Below are 27,250 nucleotides of genomic sequence, written 5' to 3' on the forward strand. Positions count from 1 at the left end.
TTCGTGGCCAATCCCCCACTGTGGGTATGTGCCACGGCCACTATGGACAACAACAACAAAACTTCTTGTGTGTAATTTTCTGTTGCGCTCCCTCATCAATATCGTATAGCTTTACTCTGACAGGAAATTAGCGGATGCATAGAGAAACGAAGTACACAAAAGATGAAGTACTCTAAAAATTTACGCGATTTGGGGTTTATCTTGCCCTCAAACAATGACTGCCATCTGTTTTACGTGCATTTTCTGCTTTCTTTATGACTCCGCGCTCGCTGAATTCTTGTCAAGAATGCTATGTAGCGTTAATTAGGCGAATACCTAGGAATGCCGTTTGTAGGCTGCCATGGTGACACGCAAGAATATAGCCACACCTAAAAAGGTTGGCACCCTTTAGGCCTTATATCGTCCCCCAATGATAATCGTGGTCTGTCTCGCTTGCGTTTCCGTTCTTGGAAACTCTGCGCTCGCTACTTTCCTGCGTCGCGCTGATGACGAGCATGACTCTACGCAAGTCGTTCATGGCCTGGAAGTCCCGGGCGCGTAGCGTTAATGAAAGGAAAGGCGCGCAAAGGACATGATGATTAACGTTGTGGGACAAAATGAGCCCCAAATGGTGCAAACTTTTTAACAGTGGATGACAATTATTGTTTGGGGACATCAACGGTGTAGTCTTACTGATGCCGCACGGCGCACTTTCGATCGCGATCAAGCCATATCTGGATCGAAATTCTCAACCGCAATTGGGTCCCTCGCGCAGCTTGCGCAAATAAGCCAATAACGACCGAGAAATTCGATCCGGATCGGGCTTGATCGCGATCGAAAGGGCGCCGTGTGGCACCCATATAACATAAGTACCGAAACCAAAACTATCTCACATTTTTTATTATCCGTCGTAACTACAACGACAAAATTCAAGACTTATTGTTCTTTAGTTTGAAATGAGCTAAGCGAAACAGAATTATTGCTATATTTTTTGTTAGTAGCTGCTTTTTACTGCCATCTACCGTAATTATACGCATAAGACAAACGCGCATGAATGCCGTTAGGACTGTTCCTATTGCGTCCACCATAGTTACCCGAGTGCTTCTTGTGTGTTATGTTCGGCTGTGTGTGATTGTGCGTGTGTGCAAAGCTATATTCCCTGCCATATTTCGTCGCCCTATTAAAGGGCGTTGCATCGCAGATCGCGCATCATCCGTGTGGCGCCATGAATTTCGGAAAGCTGCTCAACGTCGCCGAAAAAAACCGCTCGGCTTCCGCGGTCGAGGTGAGACCCGCCGCCTCCTTGAGCTGCTGCCTGCTGTTTCAATGTAGGACGGTTGGCTCTTTCCGACGTTGACGTTTCTCGTGTGCATTTCTGCTGTGCGAGGTGGCTGCTACGTGGTGCGCCTGATTCGAGGCAGTGCCTCTCGATTCTGCTCGAACCCCGTGTCTTTTTCTCTCGGAGATCGGGGTTGGGCGAAGCGCTGCTGCGGAAATCCCTCCGACAGCGGGGTGTCCGAACCGCGAGAAACGGGAACACGTTGCACCGAGTCGCATGCGGATATTACGCGACACATTGGTCGCAACGCACTTGGGAGTCCGTGAAAACGACGCATGGCCTCGAAATGCGGCGCATCATTGCTGTGGGTTAGCTTCTACGCAGCTCGTCCTGTCAGCTGGTTCGTTTTCTTTTCCTTCTCGCGACCCCGACAACGTGCAACAGGGATACATGTGTGCGAGAGCGCTCGTGCTGCCGTCTCGAGCGCTTCTGCTGTTCGAAGGCGATGGTGGTATACAAACGCGTTTGTTGTGTTTTTGTGTGTGCTCGTGCGACTGCCGTCCCGATATCGCAAGAGCGGGCGAAAATTCGCGGCGGCAACGGACTGCGGCCACGACGACAGTATGGGACGTGCTCGTATGCAGGCGCCCTTCGGCTTGCGAGTCACTCTGTCGGAAGCGCGAATGCAGTTGGCCAGAGCGCATCAGTTGCTTTGGAAACCAACTTGCAACGGCAGCCGCACGGATATCCGATCATTTGCACCCCGTGATCAACGTCGTCGCCGTTATGCACCTTCAGTCCGTGCTTTTGTAGTGCGGCTTCATTTAGTGACAAACATTAGCTGTGCTAGCGAATGTTTGTCGCCCAATGAAGGCATGTTCGCCCGCTGTACTGCATCACTTTTTCGCGCTTTAATATGTATAATTCCGGAAAAGCAGAAAACACACTTAAATAGGGAAGAGGCTTATGATCAGTAGTGCAAACGGTTTACATCCGAGACATTTTGTTTCAGTGTTAAAAATCTATGTACAGTTAAACATTCATTGAAGATCTCATGCTTACAGCTGCTTTGTTCTCGTTCAGAAGCGGTCATATAGCAACATCATGTATATTTTCGAGCACATTGTTCATTAGAACACTTGGCATGTAAGCTTTCTTGGTTGTCTAGAAAAAGAAAATGCAATGAGCACATCTTGCCTTCGGTGATGCTGCAGAGACATGGACTGGTTTCCCGGCCTGTTGCTATTAAAAGTGTGGACAAACCACGAGAAAAAAACTGCAAAGTGTTTTCTGAGCAATGTGCAACGAAAAATTCAATCTTGCTGTGATATTTGACGAAAAACAAGGCAGCAGGTGCAAATTCTTTTAAAGTTGGATTAAAAGGGCAGGTCACTGTACTTGGTGTGTCAGTTCAGAATTTAAGTTCCAATTCTTCAAAATGATGCTGCACAAAGAAAGTTATTTTTGGCAACATATTATTTGCACTTGCATACATTGGAAATTGCACGATAATCATTGATGAACGTATTATTTTCTTTGATTGACTTTAGTTAATGTAGGATGAATGTTGCAGTCAAATTTAAGTCAGTGAGGGCCCATGACATGCATGCTTAGCGTGAAAGATCAGTGGCAGTTTCAAGATGGCCCCAATATTTTCCTTAAAATGTGTAGGTAGTTCTACAGCTTTGTCCAGTACTGCATCAGGAAAGTTGCATTGGCAAATGATGTCTATGGATCGCTGATGCATTTTGTCCCAAGTTTGGATGTGCAGTTCTATTTGAGAGTGGTGCTAGTCTGTAAAACACACCTTGAATGCTGATCAGCTTCTGTTGTGCAGCAGCAAAGTGTGCTCTAAATAAATAAACATTAGAAGAAAATTAGAGAATTGACCACTCATTGATCATCACTCAGTCTATGATGCCCACTGCCTTGGACTCTATATTTAAAAAATGCGGCCTCTTTATATGTGCTCAACAGTCTTTTCTAATTACTAAAATTGCTTGCTGGAACATGTCACACTTGTGCATAAATATGGGAGCCAGGTGCAAAGGCCTTTGCAGACAACTGCTATGTCATTCACACTCCAGTTTCTCATAGGGGTGGCATTTTGTGATGCATGGCATTCATTTATGTGAGACATCTGGTAACCAAAACACACTGTTCAGTACATAATGTTAAAGGCCCACTTCATCATAAGAGCATTTCCTGACCATTGTGGGCTTCTTTCGAGGTATTGAGGCCTAAATCAGAAGTTTTCATTACCTCCCACCCATTATTCTTGCAAAATATCTTTAGAAAAAATGCAAATCCCACCTTCTTGACCACAGGGAAAGTTTGGCTAGGTGGGTAGGCTCATGACGCCCTTGCTAAGGAGGAGTTCTAAACAAGGTGTCTGACACACCTGTTATATTGGTGTCTAGCTTTCAAGGATAATCAAGTTGCAGAATTTGTGCTTCTGTTAAACCATGATCAAGTTCTCATTCCAGAAAACCGTTATTTCTCTTATGAAGATTAAGCTAGTCTGGCAAGGCCCACCAACCATTGAGCAAACACAGTTCTAAGTCACCAAGGAAGAACTTGGTCATCTATCGATGGCACTTTGGCACCATGTAACCCATAACCATCATCATCATCAGTGCTTCAATTAATGCTTTTACAATAATAGTTTATTACCTTAGTTCTCACTATGCCAGCCCTCTGTGGTGTGTAATGAGCCTGGGTCTCGCTCCAAATCTTTCCAGATTTTTAGTAGGGATGGCCACTGACTATGAAGTCTTGCAACTCAACATGAGGTGGTAAATGAAATATGTGGTCACTGTGGCCACACTTGAGTGGAGACAAAAGGCAGAGATGCGCACGTGTTGAGATTTCTGTGAATGTGAAGAGCTCGAGGTGATCAAAAAGAATGTGACGTCCTCTGCTACAGTGTGTCTCGGAGCCATAGCATAGCATCGGGATGTTAAACCCCATCAATGTGGTCAATTTCATTTAAGACTTCAACTCATTGAAGCCACATTTTCTCTTTTATGATATGTTGCCTACAGTTGTTTCTCTGTGGCATTTAGCAATAGGAACATCCACTGTGACTGCTGCAGCAAAAGAATGAGTCATTTAAATTGCTTTGCTGCAGAAATGATTGAGAATGTGACTGTTCATTGAACAGAACATATATCATGCTTTCAAGCATATGGAACATGTCTGTGCATTTTCTTATCCTTCAAGCACCAGGAATGTTTCTGAATTCTTTTAGGCTTCAGTTTGCGTATCTGCAAACACATCAGGTGGGAGCCTTGCAAGACACAAAATAAAAGATGATACAAGAACAAATCAAAGAATGGCATTGTGCAACTTGAATGAATTGAAGCTAAGGGCTTTCACCATGGTGTGAAAATGACTATGAAACACTGGAAAGAGAATTTTTATCCATTATCTAAATATGTGTAAAACCACAAAGGTTTATGGCACATAGGATCTGCGAAAAAACTGAATTCCTGCAGAGCCTGGGGCACACAGCCCTGAATTCAAACTTTCAGCATGTAGCAGCCCTTGCAGCCTACACATTAATCCAATGATTTGGAAGTGCCATGCCTTGAACAAGCAGAAACTCACTTTTGTGGCCAATTGTACACATACTGTTTATGAGTCTTTTAGACCTTGAAATTCTATGTTTACTGACTGTGATGTATGCGATGACTCGCTAAAATTTTGTGATAAAGAGGGACACTCTTCCACTCCACTATGCCACTTGCCTCCTCCAATATGACTCACAGAGAGGTGGAAGTTACTATGAAGGCAAAAAGGCATTCAGAAGGACTGTGCATGTAGGGGCACTAACCTCAGGAAAATGTACGAGTTGTCAGCCCAACTCTATTTCTTGCTTATTTATGGTAGCTGTTCCAGAACAACCAAACAGTTGTTTATTATGTTGCTCTGACAGATGGTTCAGGCAAAAAAGGCTGGACAGTGACCCCTTGAATCATCGGTTCTTGCCTTTCATAACACCTGTGCACGGTTGCAGGAGCAGCCGTCTTTTTGATTTCTGAGCTGAAGATGCAGGTCAACTTGCTCTTCTTGGGAGCTACAGCTTCAGTCTTTGTGGTTGTACAAGATTCATGGATGTCGCAAAAGTAATGCCTATCTTCTTTGAGATTGTGTAGTTAACAGAAGTACCCGCTGTGCTGACTCACTGATGATGATGATGATACATTGATTTTATTGGCGCATGCTGGCTCACTGGTTATGGAATCAGGCTGCTGAGGTCACAGGTTTTATTTCTGGCTGCAGTAACCACGTTGAAACTAGTGCGGAATGCAAAGAGGTTCATGTTCCATGCTTTGCATACATGTGAAGAGACACCATGTGGTCAAAATTAATCTGTAGCTCTCCGCTGACGTCATCTCATAGCGCCAGTGTTGTTTTGGGACATCAGTGGTTTGTGGTCAGTGGACATAAGCAAGAAAAAAGTTGCATTTTGCAATTACTCTACACAGTGCTTTGAACTGACCTTGATATGCATAAAGGGATTTCTGAAACACTGTCCTACGCTGCTCTGAGCCAGTGAACAACGCATCGCAGTCACTTAACACCTACTCTTTAAGTCATTCTACAAAACACCTTAATGGACCTTGCCTTGCAGCGAATCCGATAAAATTATGTAGAGTTTACATTTTTGCGTCCAATGTGACACTAAAAACTTCTGTATCTTGCAATAAGCTTCCACTGATTTGTCCCTCACTATGTCTTTTTTTTGCCTTCCTTAAGTATGCAGTGACTGACCGACATTAAAGGCATTTCATTGCCTCCATCTGCTCTTCCTGGTTAGCTTTATTTGATTCTGTGCCAGTGTCAAATGAATGCACATTCACAATATTAAAAAAAGGTGCATTTGTTCTTGGCGGATTCTTTCCGTAATACCCACTCCCTTACACATCATTATTGCTGTTGAATGCAGCATCGTATAGATGCGCGCATCTGGGCTTTGAATGTGTGCAGCCAAATGGTGCTGGATTCTCACACTCCCTTAATATGGCACTTGCCTTAGTCCTTAATTAACCCTGTGCATCAAAATGTGCAGAGTCTCAAAAGTACTGCCACCAAGGCTCTTGAAGTAAATGAAATGTGGGGAGGGCTGATTGAGAACACAATGCTGCACATGATTTGGAAAGAAGCAGCATCGGTTTAACGTGAGTTGAAGAAGTTCTCCTCGCAGATGAGAGAAGCTAGAGCTTTATATGTCGAAGCGCTGTTCATGATTTAGTCCAGCAAAGTATGTAGCATGCACAATTCGATGTTAAATGACCGAATTGACAGTTTGCATAAATATCTTAGTTGGCGAACTCTCGTTTGCAGACTGCTTTTCTCACTTCTAAGTGCTTTCGCCCCTGCGCATTCGAGCGAAGGTGCACGTGGGCCGCAAAGGCTTTAAAAAAAAATTACTGCGGGAATGCTTCAATGTAAGCTCCACGGTGTGCAGAGATAAAGGAAGAACTGAAATAAAGGAAAAGCAGGGACAAGGTGTTGAATGGAAAGAATAGTTTGTTCGCTAGCCTGTGGTCGAGGTTATTCGGTTGGAAAATATCCTTGCTTGCACATGCGCAGTAACATTTTTGCAAAGTGTCAGTTGCTTGCACTCTGTCGATACCAAAAGTGATGGTATCGACAGAGTGAAAGCAATGGACGCTCAGTATGTGCCTGTGTCATTGGCTCAATTCAATGTATGCGGGCTTCACTCTGCAACATTTGATGCGAACATAAGTCTTGTGCTGGTAGCTAGCCTTTACCGGGGTGCCCATGTGGTCTCTTTGCCTTTGCTTGACCAAAAATATATAAAAAGGACAAGAGGCTTGTATGTTGAATTATAAAGCAGTCAGTCTTGTTATTCTGGCATGACAGCATGTTATGGTGGCAGAATGTCAGGAGTGTTCCCATAGCCAGAAAGTCGTGCCTTTGAATCTTGGCTGACATCGCCGTGTTTCATTGCAAGCGGCTTGCAAAAGCTGGGATTTCAACATATCCCAGGTGATCACAATGAATGGGGATCCTTTACTTTGACATCCTTCATAGCCAAGTTCTTGCACTGTTCAGACTAAATGTGTTGACTTTGCTGTATTTTTATTTTTGTGTACAGAAGTCTGTGAAGCGATACAGCACAGAGGTGGCTCCAGCCAAGAAGGCGCCACGCAGCAATGTTCAGTCGGCCGCCATCAGGGCGTTCCTGCAGCGGAAGGAAGAAGAGGAGCGTAGGAGACGTGAGTGGACAGCATCTATTGTCTGAGAATCAGTGTGTCAGGATTGTTAGTCCAGGGACCAACCTAATCAACCCCAAGCAGATTCCAAGGATCCTACAAAGCAGCTAAGAAACATGTCATCAAGAAGGTGAGGTGGTGCAACTGTCAGTTCAGTCTAGTCAGATAAAAGGGCTATCTCTATTGTATGGCATGTGCAAGCAAGTTTGGGGGTGTTATTAAAGCCCATATGCAGGAAACTGCTCTGGCACAAGCTTCATCATCATCATCAGCCTATTTTATGTCCACTGCAGGACGAAGGCCTCTCCCTGCAATCTCCAATTACCCCTGTCCTGCGCCAACCGATTCCAACTAGCGCCTGCAAATTTCCTGTCGCCCTCGACTGCACTTCTCTCCTCTCGGTACCCATTCTATAACCCTAATGGTTGGCCGGTTATCTACTCTACGCATTACACGACCTGCCAAGCGCCATTTTTTTTCTCTTCATGTCAATTAGAATGTCCTCTATACGTGTTTGTTCTCTTATCCAAACCGCTCTCTTTCTGTCTCTTAAACTTATGCCTAGCATTCTTCGTTCCATCGCTCTTTGTGCGGTCCTTAATTTGTTCTCAAGTTTCTTTGTCAGTCTCCAAGTCTCTGCCCCATATGTCAGCACTGCTAAAATGCACTGATTGTACACCTTCTTTTTCAATCATAATGATAAGCTTCCAGTTACGAGCTGGCAATGTCTGCTGCATGCGATCCAACCCATTTTTATTATTCTGTGAATTTCCTTCTCATGATCAGGGCTACCTGTGATTAATTGACCCAGGTAAACATACTCCTTCACAGACTCTGGAGGCTGACTGGCGATCCTGAATTCTTGTTCCCTTGCCCGATTATTCATCATTATCTTTGTCTTCTGCATATTAATCTTCAACCCCACTCTGACACTCTCCCTGTTAAAGTCCTCAATCATCTGTTGTAACTCGTCCGCAGTGTTGCTGAATAGAACAATGTCATCGGCAAACCAAAGGTTGCTGAGGTATTCACCGTCGATCTTTACTCCTAAGCCTTCCCAGTTTAATAGCTTGAATACTTCTTCCAAGGCACGCAGTGAATAGCATTGGAGAGATTGTGTCTCCTGGTCTGACCCCTTTCTTTATAGGTATCTTCCTGCTTGTGTAGAATTAAGGTAGCTGTGGAGTCTCTGCAGATATTTTCCAAGATATTTAAGTAAGCGTCCTGTACTAATTGACTACGTAATGCCTCTATAACTTCTGGTATCTATACTGAATCAAATGCCTTTTCGTAATCTATGAAAGCCATATAGAGAGGCTTATTGCACTCTGCGGATTTCTCGATAACCTGATTAATGGTGTGGATGTGATCCATTGTAGAGTATCCTTTCCTGACGCCAGCCTGTTCCCTTGTTTGACTGGAAATTATCTTGGTGAATATTCTATATAATACTGGAAGCAAGCTAATGGGCCTATAATTTTTCAGTTCTTTAATGTCTTCATTTTTATGGATTAGTATAATGTCGGAATTCTTCCAGTTCTCTGGAACCCTTGAAAAGTCAATAGAGAGTTCGAATGAAGGGCTGCCAGTTTTGCAAGCATTAGGTCTCCTCCATCTTTGATTAAATCAACTGTTATTCTATCTTCTCCTGCCACTTTTCCTCGTTTCATGCCTCATCGTTAGTTATTGAAGGAGTCTCTGTAACCTGTTCATTACTACTTCTAATGGAGGTATCATGGCTGCTCTGGGTACTGTACAGGTCAGTATAAAATTCTTCCGCTGCTTTTACTATACTTTTGAGACTGCTGATGATATTACCCTGCTTATCTTTCAGTGCATACGTCTTGGTTTGTCCTATGCCAAGTTTCCTTCTCACTGATTTCAGGCTGCGACCATTTTTTACAGCTTCCTCAGTCTTTCTCACATTATAATTTCGAATATCACTTATTTTCGCCTTGTTGATCAGTTTTGACATTTCCGCGAATTCTATCTTGCCTCTTTAGTTGGACACTTTCATTTTTTGTCGTTTCTTTATTAGGTCCTTTGTTACTTGGGAGAGCTTGCCTACTGGTTGCCTTGGTGCTTTGCCTCCCACTTCAATTGCTGACTCTGAAGCCAGCCTAGTTACGGTTTCATTCATTACCTCTATGTCATCTTCAACTCTTTGTTCTAAGGCTTCATATTTGTTTGCAAGTACCAGCCTCAATTTGTCTGCTTTTAATCTTACTGCGTCTAAGTGGACCTGTTTCTTCTTGACCAATTTTGCTCTTTCTCTCTTCAAATTGAGGTGAATCCTAGCTCTCACTAACCTATGGTCGGTGCACTTTATCCTACCTATCACTTATACATCCTGCACTACGCTGGGATCGGCAGAAAGTATGAAATCTATTTCATTTCTTGTTTCACCATTAGGGCTTTTCCATGTCCACTTTCTGTTGCTGTGCTTCCTGAAGAAGGTGTTCATTACTCGCAGCTTATTCCTTTCTGTCAATTCTACCAGCATCTCCCCTCTAGCGTTCCTAGAATCGAAGCTGTAGTTGCCAATTGCTTGTTTACCAGCCTGCTTTTTCCCCACTTTTGCATTGAAGTTGCTCATTACTACAGTATACTGAGTTTGCACTTTTCTTATCGCTAATTCAACATCTGCTTAAGACTAATCTATTTCGTCATCATCATGACTGGAGGTTGGAGCGTAGGCTTATAGTACATTTAATCTATGCCGCTTATTAAGTTTGATTACCACTACCGCTACCCTGTCATTAATGCTGTAGAATTCGTCAATCTTGCCTGTTATGTCCTTATGAATTAATAATCCTACGTCACATTGCTTCTTATCTGGGAGTCCTCTATAGCAGAGGACGCGCCCATTAGTCAGCACTGTGTAAGACTCACCAGTTCTAACCTCACTGAGGCTAATGATATCCCGAACAATGCCTGAGAGTTCCTCAAAGAGTCCTGCTAAGCTAACTTCACTCAAGAGAACTCGGGAGCCTACTGAAAGAAAAATTGAACACATTTGCGCAACATTTCTGAATTTTTTTGCTAAAGGTTACCTTTCAGAGTAGTGAAAAGTGAAAAGCAAGCAGCACATACTAACCTGCAGCCATTGTCACAGTGCCCCTTTGTTTAAAAAAGAAGTATTAACTATGAGGCTTGTCTACACTTAGACCTTTTTATTCTAGATAAGAGTGCAACCCATTGCAGAAGTCAAAGTAAAAAAATTAACATGGCTATTCGTACAGGAAGAAAAAAATCACTTCTGGGACACAGCAAATTGGTTGGAGTCCCAGTGTCATGAGGAAAAATACATTTGTGACAGCAAATTAGGCCACTTATACTTGGAGCAGAGGTCTGATGTCTTAGATAATGACATGGAAGGTAACCATCCGAGGAGGGAAAAAGTAACGCCATAATATATTCTATAAATAGCTCCCTGTGAAGTGATAGGCTGTGGAAGTTATTGGCTGAGGCTAGTGAATTGGTGATTTACCCTAAGAACTGTGTCACATCTGAGGGCAGAAGATAGCTAAAGCGACCATTCTTTGAATACTTTTGCTGTGGTAAACAGTGGAACCAGATTTATGGAAAGACCATCAAAACTGTGACGTCATACATTGTCATCACTGCTGCTTTGATTTGCACATGAAATGTGTTGAGAAAGAAGGTGGCCCTTATTGCGGTTTCCTCTGCTAAGACAGCATCAGTTTTTGCCAAAGAAAAGCTGCAAGGGTCCTTATGCAGCAATCTAGTATGACTCAGCACTTTTCCTTAGTGTTCCTTTAGCATTGATTTTGAGCACTGTGACCACTGACTGGATGCGCTTCTCGTTTTGTGCAGAGATTGAGGAACAGAAGAAAAAAGAGAAGCTTCTTGAGCTGCGGGCTCAGAATTCCAAGTCTAACAAGCGTGCCAAGGTGAGTGAGTGGATGTTGGAACATGCAGGGGGGTGGGGGGGGAGAGGGGATTCCGTGAGTGATCAACACTGGTCCAAAAATTCATATTTTAGATTCCATGGAATATTCTATATTTTATGCGCATATGACTCGGTATCGTGAAAGTGAACTTGGCTTCTTTGCTAAATGGATATTTAGGAGGAAAAAAATACTGAAATGCTTAAGTGTGGAGGTGCCATTTTCATGCACCGGACATCACACATATGTATACGTAAACGTATACATAAAGAGTAGCCATCTAGCATTGGTTGAGGTTTATGTTCAGAATGGAAGTGTTATAAAAAAACAGTTTGATTTGATACGCCTTTCAAAAGTTGCTATATTTATAAATATTTATCTACTAAACCAATACATGTAGCCTTTTGAAATTTGGTGGGCTGTGAGACCTTAACATATTCAATAATGTAGTTGAATATTGTTGCTGTGTCATAAATTATCATTTTTACAATTCACCTAAAATGTGAAGCTTTCACAAAAGTGAACACTATTTAAAAATGAAAATAAAAAAAGACCCCATCGCTAACTTTTCTGAAAATCTCGTAAACAGCTGTTCACAAATTCTGGAAAAAGAACGTTAAAAGACATGCTGGATTATTTCGTAATGATTATATAGGTGGTAGAAATGAGAGCTTTGCCAGGATGCAGCAACATGCTAAGAAAAAGGGACATCAGGGTAAAAAGGTCATGCATGAACCTCTGACTTGCCTAAACTTTACCATGTTGCTGACAGAAAGGCTTATAAAATACTTATGCAGAAAAGTTGTGCTTAGTGCAATACTAATTCGCTTGAATGCAAATAAAGATATATGAAAAGAACAACCTCTACATGGCTCATTTTATTTAACAGCAAGGTTCTGTAGCTTGCAACATAGATAATTTGTTCTTTCTCTTAATGTAGGTTTGTACTTCCTTGTTTGCTGCATATTTAATGGTGAACTCTCTGTGCATGTACACAAGTAACACAATTTATTGGTAGTAAATGTCTCTAAAAATGTTGTACTGGCCTTGGCTCCATTAGAAACATTATATTACCCAAGATGCAGTGGTGGGAGTGGCACTGGTGTTGGTTAGGGCAGGATCAGCTGGCAGATAGTGCCAGCGATTGCTCTGCTCTACTGCCTCTTTAAAAAAATAAAAGAATGTTGTTACATTACTGCATAACGAAAAGCTCACCGTCTCTAAGAAGGATGCCCACTTGTCGGAAAGTTCACGGTGTCCTAGAAAAGCTGCAAAGAGGCGCAACACTTCCTCTCTCAAAAAACTTAGGTGTTTTGGGAAACACTACCTGTTCCATGCACTCATGAGGAAATTTTTTTCTTTGCAAAGCCTCAAGTAGAGCATTTCTCTTTTCATTGAAGTATTGGCAGGACTAGATGAACTGTTCTGCGTCGCCAATTTCGTCACAGTCAGGGCGGAGCGGAGAAGCTTCTCCAACCTTGAAGGCCGAAGCGGCGGTGCTTGGAAAGCTAGTGCTTACTCTATGAAACAGTGTACAACTTCTGCATGGTGGATTCTTTGAACCACTCTTGCATCGTGAGGTGATGTACAAAGTGCTCAGAAGTGCCTTATCTTTATATAAGAGGTGATTCATTGGCACTCTTAATTTTATCTGCTGCTTCATTGCCTGCAAGTCCAACATGTGGCTTTACCCACTGAAACTTCAGACCGAAATGGCTATTGCTGAGCTCCTTAACCATCATCAATGACTGTCAGCACACCCGAAACAGCCGGAGTATATGTAGCTTCTTGTGGTTAATGCGGCGGCCTATATAAATAAATTGATGGCCTATATAAAAAAATTTCGCCACATCCGTCCTTTGGAGATGATTGGCAACGCTAAGCTATTAGCAATCTACCTTATGATGGGTGTTTAAGTGGTGATATGTTTTATATGTTATGATGAATATTATAAAGAGTGGCCCATATGCAGTGACCCAAGCTGGCAGCAGAGAGGTTCATTCAAGAGCGGCACTCTTTGATGCTCTCTTCGTCGTTGTCAACAAGGATAGGATTGCCAGAGGCTTTCAACACATTTTGCTTGCTCTGTCTGCCACTGCCTCCTGTGGGCTCACTCTCCGTTCTACTATGCTTTACCAACTCTTTTAACGGAGACTATTTATTGCAATAGCAATTAGTATATGGACACTCCAAGTGCATTTCAGCCATTGGCGTCGCCGTCACCGTGAGGTTCCGTATAAAGTCCAAGGGCGATGAAATTGTTGCCGCGCGCTGTATGCTGTTTTGCGCAAGTGAAAGCTGAGCCGGCAATCGCGGCTCAATCTCTCGTACTAAAGGGAGGAAAGTGGGGAGGAAGCGTGCTGTCTTCCATTGCACAGAAGGCTTCAGGGGGAGGGTAGGGAGGGGACATAGTATTGTATGCCCCCTCCCTCCTGCTATATGCACGTGGAACGTGTGGCGAGAAGCATAAACCACACATTCGATAAAGCCACATTGGAATTTTTCCGGTGTCCGCGATTCCCTCGAGTTAACACTCTACAAAAGGCTTGTGCGCGCTGAATTAAAGTATGCATGGATCGTATGGGATGCCTAGTGAGACCACCCTCATCACAACCTTGGAAGCTGTTTAGAAACGCACTGCACATTTAATTGAATTATTCCCATTATTCCAGTGTCATGTTCGCGAAGAAAACCTTAAACGTTCCCGGCCTTTCATTCTGCCACAAATGCTCTAGTGGGAATTCTTTTAGTAAAGTCTACCATTACAACTGTGTTTTGAAGGATTCCCTTTTTCGACCCCAATGGGGGCTACACATTGACAATAAAGTAGGCTTGCCATTTTTGTGAACAAATTTGTGTAATGGTTCTTTTGTTCCAAGAACAAGCATCGAATGGGACCACCTGCCCACATCCATTGCTGTCATTACTGATGATAGACCGAATACAACCTTGCCAAATGCCCTGTAAACATATTTTTTTACTAGTGTTGTTGGCTGCACACTTTTTGCAGACTTCTCCCACTCTTTTCTGTAATGCTTATGGGCCCTGAAAGCATATTTAATAAATAAGTAAACAAATAAATAGTCTAGACATAGTGTACACACTTAGGCTAGTTGGTGATACATTGATTATTTTTCACTGCGTCAGAGCAAGGACATTCAGAAGGAAACAAGATGCGTCAATGCTTACAGTTAAAGCTTTCCTTTGACTTTATGAAGATGTATGTACTGTACTCAAGGAATAAAGCACAGCAGGGAAACCTTAACTTGGGCACTTTATATGAGGAATTACTCCAGAGTGCTGTATCATGTTGCTACAAATCTGCTCACTAAGGGCAACACAGACAAATGTACGAGCCAAAATTACGTCAATTTGACACGAACTGCAGATGGTGGAAATGAAAGTATGCGTGATATTTGTAAATTGATGCATTTCATTCCTTGGGTGTAGTGCATGTGGACACATGACGCAACAAAATGAGGGTCTATTTCATTCAGTGCTACTGATGGTTCATGCAACTCATGTGTCGTGCCTGGGTATATATGTTCAGGAAATCAGAGGTAAGCTTTAGTTGGAAGTAGTGCTATGTTTTGTTTTCTTCTGTGTGTTCTGGTTCTTGTGTGCTACAAAAGAAATAAACTGCAGTGCCTCATTAAACTTCTGTGACCTTTGGCATTCGTTTTACTTTTGGGGAAAGCAGAATATGATCCTCGGAGACATCATCAGCGACATCTGTAATTGAAGCATGCGGAGTAGTAATGTCAAACATGCAGAAGTGGCCATGGATTTGACATGGGATATAATCTAATATAAGAGTTCTGTGGAATTTGCCTAATAAAAACACTGCTAAGGTTTTCATTTTTCAAAAGGAAGTAAGAACCTTGCTTTACCAGGAGAGACGCTGATTGGCCATCTTGCAAGCGTTCCGACATCATGAATTCTGTCGGCCAGCGCACCTGAGCCCACCTGCTGCATTGGGCGGCAGATGCACATTTCCTTTCTCCTGTGGAGTTGGATGTTGCAAGGTTTGGTGCGTGCACATGCTGCAGGAAATTTTCATACTGCACATACCATGATAGAATGGAAAATTTATTCATGTTTTGCTTCTTCTTCCATGGCTGGCGGGGTAGTGGCCCACTCGTGCAGAAAAGCCAGCTTACAAAGCCATTCGGCACTTTTTCATTGGATGCTGTTTGGCGCTTTTCATTTCGAAACGTACGGCTATGCATGTTTTCCTACATATCCTTGCTGCAGCTTCGTAATGTTTGGAAATCGTGCTGTGTGAGGAATAGCTTCACTTAAACGAGGCTCAGTACAGTTGTGCTTGACTGTAATGAAGTCGGCGGAAGGAAACGCCCAGTAGAGTGACCGTGTGGTGCTTGCTGCAGGTGATGGCCTCGCGCACCAAGGACAACAACTTTGGCCGCATCCGTCTGACAGAGGACGAGGAAGAGGCACGGCGCAAGCGGGAGGAAGAGCTCCGGCGCAAGATGCTCACTGACAAGGTGGAGCGCATGAAGGCGCGCATCAAGCTCCAGCAGGAGGAAGAGGCCCTGCCGCACAAGCGCAAGCGCAAGCGACGCAACTCCCAGGGGGAGATCATCACCGAGCCCGAGGTAAGTGCGCCCGCTGGGGCATAGCTGTCTGTGTGAGGGAAAAGGGGACGGGGACGGAATTGATGGCAGCTTTGACTCGCCATTTGAGCGTGCTTCAACCTAGGCATGCTCAAGACCGTGTGCGTGTGTGTGATTCGGGAAACAAGATGTTAGGACCAGGAAGAATTGGTACTATGTTGTGCAACACGAAGTCTTTACGAAAAGGGCTTTACAAATACACTACCGGCATACCTTGCGCATACTTTCTAGTGACACAACACTAGAAAATATAACGCAGACCAATTCCGGACGTCTACACCTGCCACGATTCCCTCTTTATTGCCTCGAAGGGCAGACAAATCAGTGGATCTCTTAGGCACGTAGGGCCCTCTGGGCCGCACTTCTCAGCGACAATGTAGCCTAGCCACCTGTGGGATTATCTTACTGAGCTATGTCTTATGCTCGGTTGCTGTAGTCGGAAGTTCAAATGCCTCCACCCCCCCCCCCCCCCTTTATTTGTTAATTTACAATGGTGTATCTGCATATGACATCCTCTAGTGCACTACAGTGGAATCTCGATGATACGACTCTCACGGGATCACAAAAAATATTCGTATTAGCCGAAATTCGTATCAGCGAAACAATTAAAACCAGCCAAATTAAAGAGTCAGAGGTGAACCCACTCAGGCACACGTATGTAAACAGCATTTATTTCTTGAAGAAAAAGTCTTCAATGTCATTCTGGCTCTTTTTCTTTGTCAGGTCACTTAGCAGACTTTGTTCAAATCCATAAAAACGCGTTGCACGTGTTGTCGCTGATTTCATCCGCGGCCATAGCACGCCTCAGAACTTCGAGCGCGTGCAGCGTTTCAGCCGCCGGTGGTGGACCTTCGCCGTCTTCCATGTCTAACACAAAGAACGTGGTCCGAAGCACAGCAGCTACTCTGTCCGATGGCACGTGGAAAAGCACAAAAGCAAGAAAAGCGCCACCGCTTCAAACTCTTCGCGCCCAGTCGTGGTCTCCGCGCCGTCCAGCGCTGCGTCCGCGCCTCCGCACCGAAAGAGAAGAGGAGAAATCGCGTGACTGCGCACTGTTCTCTTTCGCAGCAGTCAGTGGGGCGGCGTTTATTAAGGCGAAAGCTTTGGCTCATGCTCACGGTCGCGTCCGTCCGTGCGCTGGAATCGTGCCAACTGTGGCCTCTCCTCCGTGCAACGGCGCAACCTCCTCCCCTCCTTAGCAACCGGCGCGCCGGTGGGGGGCGCTGCTGTGCATAGCAACCGTGCCGTCACAAAGCGGTAGAATGAGCGCACACGCGCGTTGGCCATGCGTCGGCGGTGGCAGCTGCACCGCCACTCCTTCGACAGACGTCTCGTTGCAGCCGAGTGAGTGAGACGCATGGCTTTGAAGCAGCCCAGTGATTCCGCGCCAAGTAATTCGGGGAAGCAGCAGCGGATGCCGGATTCCTCCAACACGGAATGCCAGAAGAACAAGGAGCGAATGCGCATGCGACGACTGAACATGTCACGAGATGCGAAAGCAAGGGAGGCAGAACGGAAACGCACAAGCGACTGATTAGATCGCCGGATACCAAAGGCAGGGAAGCAGAACGAAAGCGGCAGCAGCGACAGGCGATGTCGCTGAACACCAAAGCGAATGAATTGGAGCGCAGACGGCAGCAGCAACTGGCTATGTCACCAAACAGCAAAGCCAGGGAAGCGGAGCGCATAGAGCAGCAGCGTCAGGCTTTCGCCAAGCACACTTCAGAATTTCCAGTGTCTTCGGTAATTTTCGTATCAACCGACGCGGGTCGAAAATTGATTCGTAACAACCGTTTTCTGGCACGTTGCAAAGTAACGGGCTCGGCCGGAACCACAGAAAAATTCGTATCATCCGAAAATTCGTGTTAGCCATGATCGTATCATCGAGATTCCACTGTCTTCTCAAGGCTTGAAGTGGCACCTGACACTTGGCGAAAGATGCCAAGAGTGAGTGGGGCTATACTAAAACAAGTTACTACCAAATGAGGAAGGCCCACTAAGCTTGAACAAAGGCACTCCCTCACCAGAACAGGAATTGTCCTCCCTGGTGCAGTATTCGGCCACAACCTCCCCAATAATATCTACAATTAAATCACGGCCCTCAGTCCCCAGCAGCTGCGGAGCACCTGTCCAAGGCAGCGGTCAGACCTGTAACACAGCAGAGGGTGCTAAGAATCTCTGGGTCCGGACAGGCCACCAATGGAAACGAACTCTGTCAACCTTTAATTGCCGAACCCTCTCGAGTGAGGCTAGCTTAGCAGGACTCTACGAGAAACTATCAGACATTGTTTGGGATATTATTGGCCTTAGTGAGATTAGAAGAACTGGTGAGGCTTACACATTGCTAAATAACGGCCATGACCTCTGCTATAGAGGTCTCCCTGATAAGAAGCAATACAGGGTAGGATTCCTAATCCATAAGAACATAGTGGGCAACATTGACGAATTCTACAGCATTGACGAGAGGGTAGCAGTAGTCGTAATCAAACTTAATAAGAGGTATAGATGAAATGTAGTACAAGCCTATGCTCCAACATCTAATCACTACGATGAGGAAGGAGATCAGCTTTATGAAGTTGTTGAATTAGCAATGAGAAAAGTGCAAACTCGATATACAGTAGTAATGAGCGACTTCAATGCAAAAGTGGGGAAAAAGCAGGTGGGTGAACAGGCAATTGGCAACTACGGCATCGATTCTAGAAACACTAGAGGAGAGGTGCTGGTAGAATTTGCAGAAAGGAATAAGCTGAGAATAAGGAACACCTTTTTCACAAAGCGTAACAACAGAAAGTGGACCTGGAAAAGCCCTAATGGTGAAACAAGGAATGAAATTGATTTCATACTTTGTGCCGGTCCCAGCATAGTGCAGGATGTAGAAGTGATATGTATGGTTAAGTGCAGTGATCATAGGTTAGTATGGCTAGGATTCACCCTAATTTGAAGAGCGAAAGAGCAAAATTGGTCAAGAAGAAACAATTCAACCTAAACGCAGTAGGGGTAAAAGCAGACAAATTGAGGCTGTTACTTGCAAACAAATATGAAGCCTTAGAACAGAGAAATGAAGAAGACATAGAGGTAATGAATGAAACCGTAACTAGGCTGGCTTCAGAGTCAGCAATTGAAGTGGGAGGCAAAGCACCAAGGCAACCAGTAGGCAAGCTCTCCCAAGTAACAAAGGACCTAATAAAGAAACGACAAAAAATGAGTGTCCAACTAAAGAGGTAAGATGGAATTCGCTGAAATGTTAAAACTGATCAACAAGGCGAAAATAAGTGATATTCGAAATTATAATGTGAGAAAGACTGAGCAAGCCGTAAGAAATGGTAGCAGCCTGAAATCAGAGAGAAGGAAGCTTGGCATAGGACAAACCAAGATGTATGCACTGAAAGATAAGCAGGGTAATATCATCAGCAATCTTGAAGGTATAATAAATGAAGCGGAAGAATCTTATACTGACCTGTACAGTACCCAGAGGACTCGGGAGAACTCCATTTGAAACAATAAGGAACAGGATACAGAAACTCCTCCCATAACTAGAGATGAGGTCAGAAGGGCCTTGCAAAATATGAAACGAGGAAAAGTGGCAGGAGAATATGGAATAACAGTCGATTTAATCAAATATGGAGGAGACATAATGCTTGAAAAACTGGCGGTGCGGTGCTCTATACGAAATATATATCAACTGCAAGGGTCCCAGAAAACTGAGAATGCAAACATACTAATTCACAAAAAAGGAGACATTGAAAAACTGAAAAATTATAGGCTTATTAGCTTACTCCCAGTATCATATAAAATATTTACCAAAATAATCTCCAGTAGGATAAGGGCAACACTGGACTTAATCAACCAAGGGAACAGGCGGGCTTCAGGAAGGGATTCTCTTCAACGGATCACATCCATGTCATTAATCAGGTTATTGAAAAGTCCACAGAGGGCAATAAGCCTCTTTATATGGCTTTCATAGGTTACGAAAAAGCATTTGATTCAGTATAGATACCGACAGTCATAGAGGCATTGCGTAATCAAGGAGTACAGATTGCTTACGTAAATACCTTGGAAAATATCTACTGACATTCCACAGCCACCTTAATTCTACACAAGCAAAGTAGGAAGATACCTATAAAGAAAGGAGTCAGACAAGGAGACACAATCTTTCCAATGCTATTCACTGCTTGCTTGGAAGAAGTATTGTAGCTACAAAACTGGGAAGGTTTAGGAGGAAAGATCGATGGCGAATACCTCAGCAACCTTTGGTTTGCTGATGACATTGTTCTATTCAGCAACACTGCGGACGAGTTACAACAGATGATTGAGGACCTTAACAGGGAGAGTGTCAGAGCGGGGTTGAAGATTAATATGCAGAAGGCAAAGTAATGATGATCAACCGGGCAAGGGAACAAGAATTCAGGATTACCAGTCAGCCTCAAGAGTCTGTGAAGGAGTATGTTTACCTGGGTTAAATAATTGCAGGTAGCCCTGATCACGAGAAGGAAATTCACAGAACAATAAAAATGGGTTGGATCGCATGCAGCAGACATTGCCAGCTCCTAACTGGAAGCTTACCATTATCATTGAAAAAGAAGGTGTACAATCAGTGCATTTTACCAGTGCTGACACATGGGGCAGAGACTTGGAGACTGACAAAGAAACTTGATAACAAATTAAGGACCGCACAAAGAGTGATGGAACGAAGAATGCTAGGCATAAGTTTAAGAGACAGAAAGAGAGCGGTTTGGATCAGAGAACAAACAGGTATAGACGACATTCTAATTGACATGAAGAGAAAAAAAATGTCGCTTGGCAGGTCATGTAATGCGTAGAGTAGATAACCGGTGGACCATTAGGGTGACAGAATGGGTACCAAGAGAAGGGAAGCTCGGTAGAGGACGACAGAAGACTAGGTGGTGCGACGAAATGAGGGAATTTGCAGGTGCTAGTTGGAATCGGCTGGCGCAGGACAGGGGTAGTTGTAGATCATGGGGTGAGGCCTTCGTCCTGCAGTGCACATAAAATAGGCTGATGATGATGAAGCCAATTTGCACTGTCATGTAAGGCAGTACTGAAGCTGCATTACAGAAAAGGTGCCTTCGTTCTACAGATTGTAGCCAGCTTAGTATGTTTTACTGGCCTAGTTGGCGGAAACTGACTCTCAAACTAGCATACGCAGAGGAGTTGCCTGTGCGCCTCAATTTGCGCCTCTCTTGTAATAGCTTAGTCTTCAAAAAAGCTTATCTACAGACCTTAGAAGAATTACCAGAGTGCTCCGAGGTTCATGTGAGGATGCCATAAGATGCCACATGTCTAAATTTGATGAGCTGGTCAATTTTATTGCGATAGCAATTACGACTCCAAAAATTCCGACATGCTCGATTATTCGGTCTGCTTCGCGGCACCGCCATTCTCCCCATAGACCATAATGTATAACAACTGCCGAAAGTTCGGACACCTTGCAACCTCTCGTCTGATTTTTTTGGACACTCCTTGAGCCAACTCGCTCGAGAGCACCATACACCGACTCTGACCGGTGCATGGTTCGACTTGCTGAACACCATTTTTGTTTTGAACGGAGCCTCCTTGCTGCCCCACGAAGTGGCGCTACTGCAAATCCCGGCTCATCATCATCGTTTCTGCCTGGTTCGTGGCTACAGCAGTTCCGGTCACAGCTTAGTAAGCCATGTCAAGACAATCCATCAGCTGATTTGTTTGTTTCTTCGTGCACGACGCTACAAGTAGGCCACGTTTTTCGTTTATGCGACTGGTGTCGGTGTGACGGCGTGGTGATATTTGCTTTGTGTGCTGTGTCGAGGTTGCGGTGATGCAACGCAGCATATGGAAACATCGCATGAAGTGTCTAATGGCGCCGACAGTGCCCACGCAGACTGCACTGGGGGAATGCTGGCAAGCGGGTGCCGGGAGGCCTAGGATTTGACGCCTTCCAATGTGCTCCCTACTGACGCCGAAAATGTTCTGCCGAGACCTGAGCAGGGGTTGCATTGTGATTACGGACACTGTCTCATTTGACAGTTTCACAGGTGCTGACACTGCTGTACTGACATGCGCTGAACTCAACGACGGCGACATCATTCATCAGGTTTCTGCTACACCGCCCGACGATGACTCCGAGTCGGAAGATGATGCACCATGTGCTACACTGCTGTTGCATGCTGAGCGTGTACAAGCAGTGACTGCTGTCAGCTGCCTATAGTGACCGTACGACACTCTCCGAGATTCAGGCTTATCTGATGGTGCGTAAACAGAACAGCGTGCAGCGGCGCATTCATGATTTCTTCAAGCCTACTGCCAAACCCGAATAAGTGCGTGGAAATAAAGGATTTTTTTTTTTCTTAATCTGCTTTTTCGGACACCTCTTTCTTCGGACATTTCCGCAGTCCCCGTGAGGTCCGAATAAACGGTCGGCGACTGTATATGGACACTCCAAGCAAATTTTTGCCAACAGCATTGTGGTGAAGTTCTGTATATAATTAGGTATATGTATGCTACATGCCATGCCATGCTGTTGGGGGCGAGGACTTATGGAGTCGTCATCTATCGGAAGCATCTCGCTTGCGTAATATGAGGGATAATGCAGCATGCTCGTCATAGGTTTGCCTGTCAGCGTTCAATAAAAGTACCACACCACCCTCCTGGACATTTGTCTATGTACTCTGGAAATGATGCAAGCTTTTTGCTGTCAAAATAATAATCTTGGGCAAACGGAAAGCACAGAATGGTTTACAGTCACAATCTCTTTATTGAATACTTACAGTGAATGCACACTGCTCGCAGTTGCCGTGATGGAGTCACCCGAACCGGCTTCTTGCATGAATGGTCGGCAGTCGCTGAGAGCGAACTATGTGAAATATGTTCTTATAGTGGGCTGACTGTATAACCAAATGGAGCATAACAGAATGAAGCCTCAATGCAGTGATTTCACGGGTTCGTGGTGACGGACTGTGCGTCTGCATCCATGTCTGCGCAGAATCTTTCGCTTTCGCGGCGAGTGCGTTTTCGCACAGTGCCACGAGATTTAGGCCGCAACATAGGAGCATTTAACAGTAGTGCACAAGCAACCATTGTTACGTAGACACTATCAGAATTGTTAAAAAATAATTTCATTATATCTAGGGACTTCGACGCCTACGACGGCGACTCGTGATGTGTCTTCACGAGAATTAAATCCCCCCCCCCCCCCCCGCCCTCTAAAGTCTTGCATGTTTCAATATCATTACTTCTCAATTTGTGTTGCACTGTATGTTTATAGGTCATCTCATTGAGAAATTAGCCACTGCTTCTTTTTCTCAATCCAGTAAATTTTATTGTTTGGTGCTACCCGAGCATGAGCATATGCCATGCATTTTTTTTTGTGCTTTTTACCGTTCCCTTTCCATTCCAGGAAACTTGCCAGTATCTAGCATGGACAAGTTCATAGACCAAAGCTTCATGACATCAGCCGAGCAGCACGCGTTGGTGACCGTCTGAGTGCACGCCTTCTTCTGCTCACCTAACATCGCATCCCCAACGCCGTATCAGAAATCTTCCTCGCAGAAGTGCTTTCTGCACACCCGAGTTGTAGTCGATGGCTTCTTGCCGGTTCTAAGTTTCACGATTCAAGCTTCATGCAGCTTCTGGTCATGCAGATACGTTTGAAGGCTGACAGCGAGCTCCATTGTGTACGTCCAGGACTGCAGCACCGAGCAGTAGCCTACCATGTTCAGGGCGTCTACCAACCGGGAAAACCAGGAATTCTTAGGGATTTTGAATAGTCTGGAAATACTCAGGGAAAACTGAGGGAATTTCTGCTTCTATCAAGGAAAATGAGCAGTAATTTTATTGAACGGGAACGAAAGTCACAGTAATGCTGGCTCGAGTAAGAGAGGAATCGCTGGAGGAGTTGCCAGTGTACCGTGAGCAACTGACTTTCCGGACGCCTGATAGTTTAGACGGCTTCGCAGCACCACCACGTCCCCCATAGAGTCGGTGCATAAGAATGTCTGAAATTTCGGACACGAGAACCCTTCGCCGTCCGGTTTTCCGGACTTTCTGCTGTGACCACTGGTCCGAAATGTCGAGGGCGCTACATGCCATGCGTTCTATATACCGTATTTACTCTCATAATGATCACACTTGTTGTAAAAAAAAAAAAAATCTGACGCAAATTCAGGGGTCCGATCATTACGCAGGTTAAATTTCCCGCAAAAAGGAAAAAAAAAATTTTTCATCTCAAATTTGCGGCGGGATGACAACAGGTCAACAAATAGGCGGCTACCGCTGTATGTAGTTTGGGACACCAAAAAAAAAATGGCGGCCGGCGGAGCAAGCCAAACGCACCAAACGCGATTTTCTTTCTTCTCGTGAGTACATTACGTGCATTGAAACGGTTTCTTCCATACCAGTAATGAATAATATCGTTAATATCGACAAGTTTGCGGCAAAAACATAGCCATTTCCACTTTGAGGGGACAGAAACAGACGGGCGCGCTTAGCTGCCAGTGACATAGGAACACAGGGTGGGCATGCGGCGGAAACTGCGGCATTTGTCTTCACTACTATCCTAATACAGCACGTTTCCGCTAAGGGTGGGCGAATATCTTAGCTGTGTTACAAGCGTCTGCGTATGAATAGGGTACACTTCTAACGTATTGTGTAAACGTGGCTGCTATCGTTGCCGCTTGCGATTTCTTGCGTGCCTACGAGTGCAGACGACAAGAATCGAAAGGCGCCTTTTTTTTTGTTGACCACAACCGTTCTAAAGCCTACACATAATAAAAGCAAGTTTGGTTGTAGCTTTTTTTTGTCATGGAAGTGTGGAAAGTGATGAAAGGAATGAAATGGGGCATCTGCTTAAGAATGTTTGGTGCGTGCAGACCGCTTGGTTTGTCTTGAGGAGTCGTTCGCATAGCATTCGACAGATGGTAAGTGCGATCATTATTAGCTAGACTTGGCACACGACATATCGCTGCGGCAAGTTCAGGGTGCGATCATTACACGGGAAATAAAAAAAATCGATTTTTGACAACAAAATTTAGGGGTGCGATCATTATGCGAGTAAATACGGTATATATGTGGTTGTCCAATAAAGGTTTGTGCATTCGTTCGGTCAACTCGGCTCCGAGTCACTTGGGAAGATGGGGCTAGCGTCTGTCAGTACCCCACATCATACATATTGTCAGAAGCGGCCGCCGTTTGCTCTCTCTAATGGCGAACAAGCCGGAGGCTGCGTTTGCCGGTGTATCTGGACTTCAGCAGCCATCGAGCTTTGACTTCGCCGACCCAAGTGCATGGTCTACCTGGATTGAGCAGTACGAGGACTATGCCTATGCTATAGGATTGCACCAAGCTACTGACGAGGTTCGGGTACGAGCGCTTCTTTATTGCATGGGTGTTTAAGCTTGACGCGTGCTGGCGTCTTTCAACTTGTCGGCCGAAGAAGTTCAGTTGTACATCATTGTTAAAAGCAGGTTCACCTCGTATTTCGTGCACCTGCTAAACAAAGTTCACAAGAGTTATCGTTTTCACAAGTGGACGAAAGCATCAATGATATTTATTGCGCATTGCAAGACATGGTAAAAAGATGCAACTACGGCTTAGCTTCCATCGAGGACAGGCTCATTCAAGACCGATTTATCGCTAGTTTGTTGGACAGCAGGTTATCGGAACAACTCTGCCGCACTTCTGGCTTGACGCTTGATAAGGCGCTTCTGCATGCACAGCTGCACGAAGATGCCGAACGAGAAAAATGTGAACGTTAAAGCCAGTTATCTGGGCCAGTCACCATTGATGTAGCGAAACACAGGCCAACGAGAAGGCAGTCACGGAATCAAGCGTCAGGATCAAGAGAAATGCTCCTCGCTGGTACGCATAGATAGTGTCACTTCTGCGGACGAGAAATCAGCGGAAATTTTGTTCTGCCAACAAAGCTCTTTGCAAGTTTTGCAAAAATAAAGGACACTTCGAAGCCGTTTGCTTAGCCGAACAATGCTCGCAAAGCCGGCAGTCACATGCCATTGAGATGCATGCTGTCAAGAGCAGTCATGAGGCAAAGGCTAAGTTTGTTTGGGTCCACGTGAATGGAGTCCCACTCAAGTTCAAGGTCGACTCAGGAGTGAAAGTTACCATTGTTCCAAGCACTTTTTCAGGAGTACCGTCGCGACTTGAAAAACCGGAGGGTCATCTCACCGGTCCAGGATATTGTCCTTTGAAAGTAACAGGTCAATTCACAGCTATGTTGGATCGGAAGAGCCGCACCTGTGTACAGGCGGTATACGTCATGCCTTCGCAGTCTATGCCTCTACTAGGCTACTCTGCTATCCTCGTATTGGGAGTCGGGAAGTTCATCCACGCTGCACAGCGACCTGAAAAGCAAGCTAGCTCTGCCAGCAGCGCAACACCTGGCCAGGAAATCTTCGAAGGGCTTGGTACCATAGGGGAGGAGTACACTATTCGACTCAAGCCAAATGCCAGGCCATTTGCTCTCAGTGTACCTTGCAGTATTCCCATTCCTCTGTACAGCCAGGGAAAGTAGGAGCTGGACCAGATGGAAAAACAAGGTGTCATTAGGCGCATTACTAAGCCGACACCATGGTGTGTCGGTCTGGTTGCAGTACTGAAGGCATCAGGCGGCATCTGAATATGTGTGGACTTAACAAAGCTCAACAAAGAAGTTCACTGTGAAAAGCATTTGCTTCCAATGGTTGAATGGGTGCTTGGGTAACTGGGCGACACCATAGTTTTCTCTAAGCTGGACGTGACAGCAGTATTTCACCAAGTGCGATTGTCCCAAGAATGCCAAGATTATACTGCATTCATCACACCATTTGGACACTACTGCTACTGATGTCTACCTTTTGGCTTGACTTCAGCACCGGAATATTTTCAGAGAGAAATGGCTCGAATTCTGGAGAGGCAACCGAATGTCATCAACATGATAGATGATATCCTGGTTTTTGGCAAAGATCGAGAAGAGCATGACAAGCGACTTGTGGAGGTTCTTGAACGTCTGAAGACAGCCGGGGTTAAACTCAACAAGTCAAAATGCTGCTTCGGTCAAGACGAAGTAGAGTTTCTGGGTGTGGTGATAGACGCCAACAGGATCTCGCCAAGTCCCAGCAAACTCGAAGCACTGCTCAACTTGGAGCCACGCGAGGACGTTGCTGGGGTTAGGCGATTCCTCGGCATGGCTAATCATATTGGTCGCTTCCTGCC

The 27,250-nt window shown here is 44.8% G+C and overlaps 1 protein-coding gene across 1 annotated transcript in view; it reads left to right on the forward strand.

Moving 5' to 3' along the window:
- The first annotated feature begins 1,053 nt into the window (after positions 1 to 1,053).
- LOC126538527 (uncharacterized) overlaps positions 1,054 to 27,250 on the forward strand; it is a 122,575-nt gene continuing 96,378 nt past the window's right edge. The window contains exons 1-4 of the mRNA XM_050185388.3: positions 1,054 to 1,264; positions 7,386 to 7,506; positions 11,341 to 11,417; positions 15,803 to 16,030. Coding sequence (XP_050041345.1) covers positions 1,205 to 1,264; positions 7,386 to 7,506; positions 11,341 to 11,417; positions 15,803 to 16,030 — 486 coding nt within the window. The 5' untranslated portion in view covers positions 1,054 to 1,204. The remainder of the gene's footprint in view (positions 1,265 to 7,385; positions 7,507 to 11,340; positions 11,418 to 15,802; positions 16,031 to 27,250) is intronic.

The sequence above is a fragment of the Dermacentor andersoni genome, chromosome 4 (genome assembly GCF_023375885.2).
Source record: "Dermacentor andersoni chromosome 4, qqDerAnde1_hic_scaffold, whole genome shotgun sequence".
Classification (NCBI taxonomy): domain Eukaryota; kingdom Metazoa; phylum Arthropoda; class Arachnida; order Ixodida; family Ixodidae; genus Dermacentor; species Dermacentor andersoni.